The 6,530-nt window shown below is 36.9% G+C and overlaps 1 protein-coding gene across 1 annotated transcript; it reads right to left on the bottom strand.

The window, feature by feature from the left end:
- Positions 1–4,384: 4,384 nt before the first annotated feature.
- On the bottom strand, positions 4,385–6,524 carry LOC134288350 (acetyl-CoA carboxylase 1-like). The gene is made up of 4 exons (XM_062852934.1): positions 6,458–6,524; positions 6,051–6,392; positions 5,857–5,991; positions 4,385–5,409 (listed from the first exon to the last, which is right to left on the bottom strand). Exons 2-4 carry the CDS (start codon positions 6,321–6,323, stop codon positions 5,278–5,280), a joined length of 540 nt encoding a protein of 179 aa, XP_062708918.1. The 5' UTR covers positions 6,324–6,392; positions 6,458–6,524; the 3' UTR covers positions 4,385–5,277.
- Between the last annotated feature and the right edge of the window lie 6 nt (positions 6,525–6,530).

The following is a 6,530-nucleotide window of genomic DNA, read 5'->3' as shown; positions in this document are numbered from 1 at the left end:
TAATTTTAGAGTGTATTCGATCCCCTTAAACTATTAAACAATGATAGAATGGTTCGTGAAAAATTTAAAATATGTTAATTGTAGCGATTCAATACAAAATAAACAATGACATCTGAAAGGTGACCAAAACATCAATTTTTCAATGATTTTAAAAAAATGTAAATACGCTTTAAAATAAACCAAAAACCATTTTGAGATATACAAAACAGTCCCAAATATCAGCCAAAAATATAAAAATTTTGATTTCGCACGAAACAAAAATTACAAAAAATGCTCAAACTATACCCCGTCTAAAGGCGGGATTGGGTATTAGAGGGTTAATTCAATTCTTCTATCCCTCAATCAACAGCTCAATTGCTCATTCGCAATGCCACTGATTGCAGCTGAAATGACGTTATTCAACAAGGTTTTTTTTACTGCGTGTTACCTCATGGACTAATTATCGAATCGATTATTTTTCAGTCTAACGTACACTGGACTTCATGTGTCTATCTGGCCTAAGGCCATTTGATCGAATGATCCTATATATGCCCAACAAATAACAGCCGATACAAATAATAAGAGATATTTCCGGTTGTATTTTCTAGAGAGCGGAACCCAGCTTAACTGAAACTCAATCTTTTTGGAATAGAAATCGAAGTCTTTGACTTCGAAATACCATGGCGTCTGGTTTGATTCCAAGAACACTAGGGTACCCAAATCAAGTATTTGGTGGAAAAATGTCAACAATGGATAAATTTTTTACGCACAATTACCGGAACATAGTGGGGTGCTCACCCGGAAGATTTAATAAAACTTTACAAAACAGCTATTCTCTCGGTTCTCGAGTATGGCTCTTTCTGTGTCCACTCAGCTGCAAACTGCCACCCTGCCACTTATTAAAGTTGGAACGAATTCAAAACCGTTGTTTGCGTATTACCCTTGCCTGCATGCGTTCAAAGCATAATGCAAGCCTAGAGGTCATGGCAGGGGTGAAACCTCTCCCAAATCGCTTCTGGGAGCTTTCGCTAAGGTTACTTATCAAGTCTTGAGTAAGCAACAAACTTGTTATTGAAAACATCGAAGAAATGCTCAATCTAGGGTTAGGGTTAAAACCCTCCTCGTGTACACTTCACCAATTCCTCTGTTAAATACGTTCTGTCCATGAAACAAGCTATTCATGGAATTCCATATCAACTTCGAAAAGTACCAAAATGTCAATTGCTGTAAGAGATTGTTCACTTTCGGGACGGAGCGCAAAAAAGGGAAATATCAATAAAATGGCTCAACTTTGGTTCTCCAGAACTCTTAGATTTCCCAACAAAACAACAAATATTTTCCCTCATTTGAAATAACTACTCTTTATCTTTCGATTTCTAGCTTAGACTACCTAGATATTCAAATCGGAAATAAAAAATATGCGACAGATAAAACTTTTTCATGTTTTACGGTTTTTTGTCCACTTTTTGTTTACCTTGTTGTGGTAAGTCTCATAGGCAACGTAAACAAAAGTATTTTTGCACTGATACAAGTATAAGTATTGGTTGAATTATTGAAGCAGTTAACATCACATAAAACAAAGTAACCGATAAAAAAAAATATGCAGAACTGTTACCGTTCAATAGCACAATTGGGTTGTTTAGTGAAAAAAAAAAAAATATTGCTATGTTCTATAGCCTAATCGAAAAAGCTCATTTTTCAGAGTATAAAGTGATTTTATTGAATTTCAATACCTAATTTCATTTCATTTCAATATATTTTTCAATACCAAAACAACGTATTTTCGGCAGTTTTGTTCTCTTCGCCATGGTTTTTTTTTAAATCTTCTAAACACAGAGTTGTCATCAAATCCTTCCTTCCCAACCAAGCTGAATATGATCAAGTTTCAGGCAATTTAGCCGACATAAACTCCTCATGACGAAGAGAACAAACCTGTCGATGATACCCTAAATCATCCTTTATAGTTTTCAGAAAATTTGCGTTATTTTTTAAATTATAAACTTTCGAAATTTCATCTGGAAAAACCTGTAAAACTCAGGGAATTTTATTTTGAGTTATGAGTAGACACCCTGGAGCGCTCCAGCCATTTCGGGCAGCGATCCAGTACAAAACACGCAAGCCCCCTAACACGGACATCAAACGGCAGACGGTTTTGTGCTGTTGCCCGAATCTAGATGCTCCCTTAGGAATTCGTAGACCAAATTCAAGCTATGTAAGCAACCAACGCTGCGAACTAAAAGGCAATCCGCCATAAGAAATACGATTACAGGATTGACTCTGATGGACCACGAACAATAATGAAACTTCGTCATCCTGGGATTGGACTACGTTATATATTTAGATAACTGGGCACAACTAATGATACATGTTGCATGTTTTTGTTTCGTGCATTTGTAATGTTCCATTTTGTTTTTCATATCTAAGTTCCCAAACTTGGGACCCGATACGGAAAATAAAATGTGCATTTGTAGGGTTCTGTTAACAGTTGTAGACAACCCTTTGTTTTTGTGAGAGATGTGTTGTGACATACTCAGTCGGGTTCACTCTAGCCATCGAATCCTATCACGATTCAGGGTCAACCTATTCCACTGAAAGAAACTCTCAAAATCCTTGGCGTTTCATTCGATAGAAGGCTTGCATACCGTGGAGGGCCCATATTCTGCGCATCTAAGACTTTTTCAATTTCAATCAGCTGTAACAAATTCCAAATCGAACCGATTTGGCTGAATTTATGACTGCACATAGTTATTAGCTTTGTAAATGAGGAAAAAATATAATTCTTATACAAAACACTCAATTTATATGTAAAATCATGAAAATTCTAAAGTGTGTCTCTGTTCCTAATTCTGCGCACCCTTTCTTGGAATGTTCCTTATTCTGCGCACTAATGTTCCTAATTCTGCGCACATGGGAAAAACTCTAAAAAGATAACATATTGTAATGAGAACATGATTCATAGATAAAATTCAATTGAATTCTTCATTTTCAACTTTTATACGACATTACGACCATATTGGAACTTTGCATGTCCTCAACATTGATACTACCTACTTTGATTACAAAGCAAAGGGAATTTTAATCATAATACACAAAAGGATTTTGTAGCATTATCGAATACTACTACGTGAAGCTTTTTAGTTATTCGCATACGCACATTTTAGTAAAATTTACTTTCATTTCTAAAGGCAATATACACTTTTTCGCCATGACAAGGTGGCACAATCTTTGTTTGCAAACTGAGACTTCTTTCTTGTCTATCTCCAGGGTTTCCACTGTTTAAGTAAATTCCATGTAAACTCACATCATATATCGCATTTGACGAACTTTGCATGAATCCATAAAATTTCCCCCGAGGTTGATAGCAAATGTTTAAAACAAGTGATTAGTCCGGTCGAACTATCAGATTAAAAATTCAAAAACTGTAAATTAGCCTTCAAAGTTCATAAACTAACTTGTTGAGCCGTAATTACATTCACCGGATTGCTAGAAACATAGAATATCCTAGTTATAACTATGGTGGCATTTATATGATGTTTGTTTATTAATTATATGTTCAAAACTTAGTGTTGAAATGTCTGCGCAGAATTAGGACCACCATTTAATACCGGTTCCTAATTCTGCGCACCTAAGAAGAACAAGAAGATTAAAAAAGAAGAAGAAAACTCAATTGTTTTTTGCCGATTCTGATTCCTCGAAGACAGCAGTACAGGATGCGCATGGAAAAGCAGACATTCTCTTCATTATTTATGTCACAAAATGCTTCAGCTCATGAAGCAACTTTTTAGCAGTTTCGCTAACGGACACAGATTTCAGGCAATTTATAGTACTTGCAACATCATTTCATTTTTTTACAAGATAATGTTCGTTGATTTGAAAAATTTTTCTTCACAAACTTTTACATTACTATTGAAGCAATATTCAAAAAATATATTTGAAGCTAATAGTGAACTAGCGTCCGTGATTTTGTGGTATATTCGAGAAAGTGCGCCGAATTAGGGACTGCGCAGAATTAGGGCCGGTCACGGTACTTCCAAACAAAATTTCGCTTCTCTCAAGTCGAGTCAAGTACGAGACACTGAAAACGCTCTTACAGTTGATGTCGAAATACGTATCTGCCAAAGAATGCACCAAATTTTGGTCTACGTGGTTTATGAACAGCTCCTCTCCATTGCGATGTTGAGAGTCCGCCACCTTGTCGTAGTCTCCGGCGAGATTTGAATAAAATGGATAGTTCACTCAAAACTCTTACCTACGCAGTTTTGCATACCGTCCATAGTTGCTTTAATCAGTCTAGTTAGCTTCCCAGGAAAGCCGTTTTCGTTCATGATTCCTTCTATTCTATCGCTTGGAGCTATCCTCCTTGAGGATTAAATGAAAGTTCTTTCAAATCACAAGAAGACATAAATATTCGTTAATTATGTTATATACTTCTCCCAAATTTCCTTTCGTTTGTACAATAGTTGAGGATTCGGTGATGCTTTTGACTCATCTAGTCATACTTTGTCTGCAAAGTAAGTCTAGATCTGGCTGGGATGGTATTTGTTTTATTTATATAGATATATGTGTATCTGCAAAACGCAGATGGGATTTGATCATAACATATGTACTGCTGGTCCTATTGATTTACCGCGCGCTGTAGTTATCCTAGTCTGTACAATTTATCCCTTTAGAAGAGTCCACAATAATATTTAAAACGGTACCCGGTACCCTTGGTTTATTTTCAGATGTAATTTTAACGTATCCATAGCATAAAACCCCGTTTTACAATGAACCATTGAAATAACTGATGATGAATGTAACAAAGAAAAACTAAACTTTTGTTAACTTCAATTTCGTGATTCGAATTTCTAACAATAAATTATGTTAACATTATTTCTGGTTGAATCTGGCTTGCTAAATGTTTTGTCATTACGTTGAATAATTTAGTAGCTATGTGTTACACTCTTGCTAGTGCAGTCTAATAAGAAACAGGCTTTGTTTTAATTCATATTCAGTACCGTATTTGGTATGAGCTATATGAACGAGCTATCCGTTTATTTTTTATGGCCTTTTGACCTTTTTTTACTAATATTAACAACAATAAGACGCTGGTGGAACGGAAATCTTGTCTTTATGAGGAAAACGTGCACTTAGTGTAAGTTGGCTGATGAAGCAAAGACAAAGATATGATCATCATTGGCTTTCCGGTAAAACCGGAAAAATGAACATTATTGCGCAGGAAAATCACCACGAACGTTACTGCTTTTTTCGTTTTGATCTCCTGCCATTGGTGCGTTACTTGTAGTAGCCAGGTTGCGGTCATCCCATACTGGCATGTTCCTTCTCGGTGAATTCTAGCTGAGAAAGCGTTTTCACCACCTCGCCACGATGGGCGGGCGAAAGGGCTTGACACAAACCAACGACTGCATCCAGAGCCACTTCGGGGCATTCCTGTAAATGATTGTAAAGAACAAAAAATAATGATAATTTTCTTTAGCTTTTGGGAGGTCGTACACGAACCATGTATGTAGTCTAATTTTTTTTTATCTCTGACCCACCTTTGCCCTCCTTCGTAGACTTTCGTCCATACACAAATTTATAACTTGTAGGGAGTGTGTAGATTTGATTTTTTGAATGGTCTCTCTATTGTCAATTAAAAAATGTCTAAAACTGTCTACATATTGTATGTCAGATTTTTGTCATAACAAATAAATAGAAGACAGCCTGGATTAAACCAATGTTACTCTTAACCCTCTACTTCTCCTGATTGCTGGTTTTCGACGATTTTCGACGTACTTGGGGCAATAACCCAACTAATACTAATTCTAGGTACTTGAGGTAGAATTCCTGCTCGGTTGTAAACTACTGCATTGTTTTTTTTTCATTTTTAAAACTTACCTCCAAAGCTTTCTGGATCTGTGAGATTATTGCATCCTTCTTCACAGCATAAATGTTGCGAGATACCGTCGAATCGCTCTTCTTTTGATTTTCCAACCACTCCACAACAGGTTCGTTATTTTCCCACAGGTACGCCTGCATAAATATCAAGCAATTAAACATAGGTGTATGTTTTAACTATTGACAAACTTTACCTCAGTAGCACCCTTGTCTTCGACGAACCACCGACGTAGCATCGATTTCGCCTGGCCCACCGAAAGACTATCCTGGGCATCAAGGATCTGTTTGATGAAGTGCTCCTCAAGTAATAGCCGCCGCATTCGCCAGTAGAAGAAGCTACGCGAACTTCTCCAGGGCACGATTTCGTTGATGCAGCCCTTTTCCAACATTCGCTCCGGTGTATCGTGGAGATCAGCAAAATGCACTGCCACAGTGTGGTAAACGTGCAGCAGCGAATTAACTCGCATTTTGATTTGGTTTTCTAGTTCCGCCGACGCTTCCTTGTTGCCAGCAGCCTCGGCTTGTTTCTTTTTCAACTGTGAATTTGAGAAAAATGTTTTAAACTTTCAGTTTAGCAATGAATTGGCTTTCGTTTACTTACATCTAGCACCACTGGATCCAGTCGCTGAATGGACTTGACCAGATCTTTTTCCTTAAACTTGACTTCTACGATA

This window comes from Aedes albopictus, chromosome 2, assembly GCF_035046485.1.
Source record: "Aedes albopictus strain Foshan chromosome 2, AalbF5, whole genome shotgun sequence".
NCBI lineage: Eukaryota > Metazoa > Arthropoda > Insecta > Diptera > Culicidae > Aedes > Aedes albopictus.
Note: the sequence above shows the minus strand (reverse complement) of the source record. Positions and strands in the feature narration are given on the sequence as shown.

What these genes read in the sequence shown, in the direction of transcription:
- LOC134288350 (XM_062852934.1), bottom strand. Translation starts at nt 6,323, where the DNA reads ATGCGAGTTAATTCGCTGCTGCACGTTTACCACACTGTGGCAGTGCAT. An exon ending in AAGACAAGGGTGCTACTGAG is followed by an intron (nt 5,992 to 6,050) that starts GTAAAGTTTGTC and finishes ATATTTATGCAG; the next exon opens with GCGTACCTGTGGGAAAATAA. An exon ending in AGATCCAGAAAGCTTTGGAG is followed by an intron (nt 5,410 to 5,856) that starts GTAAGTTTTAAA and finishes AATCATTTACAG; the next exon opens with GAATGCCCCGAAGTGGCTCT.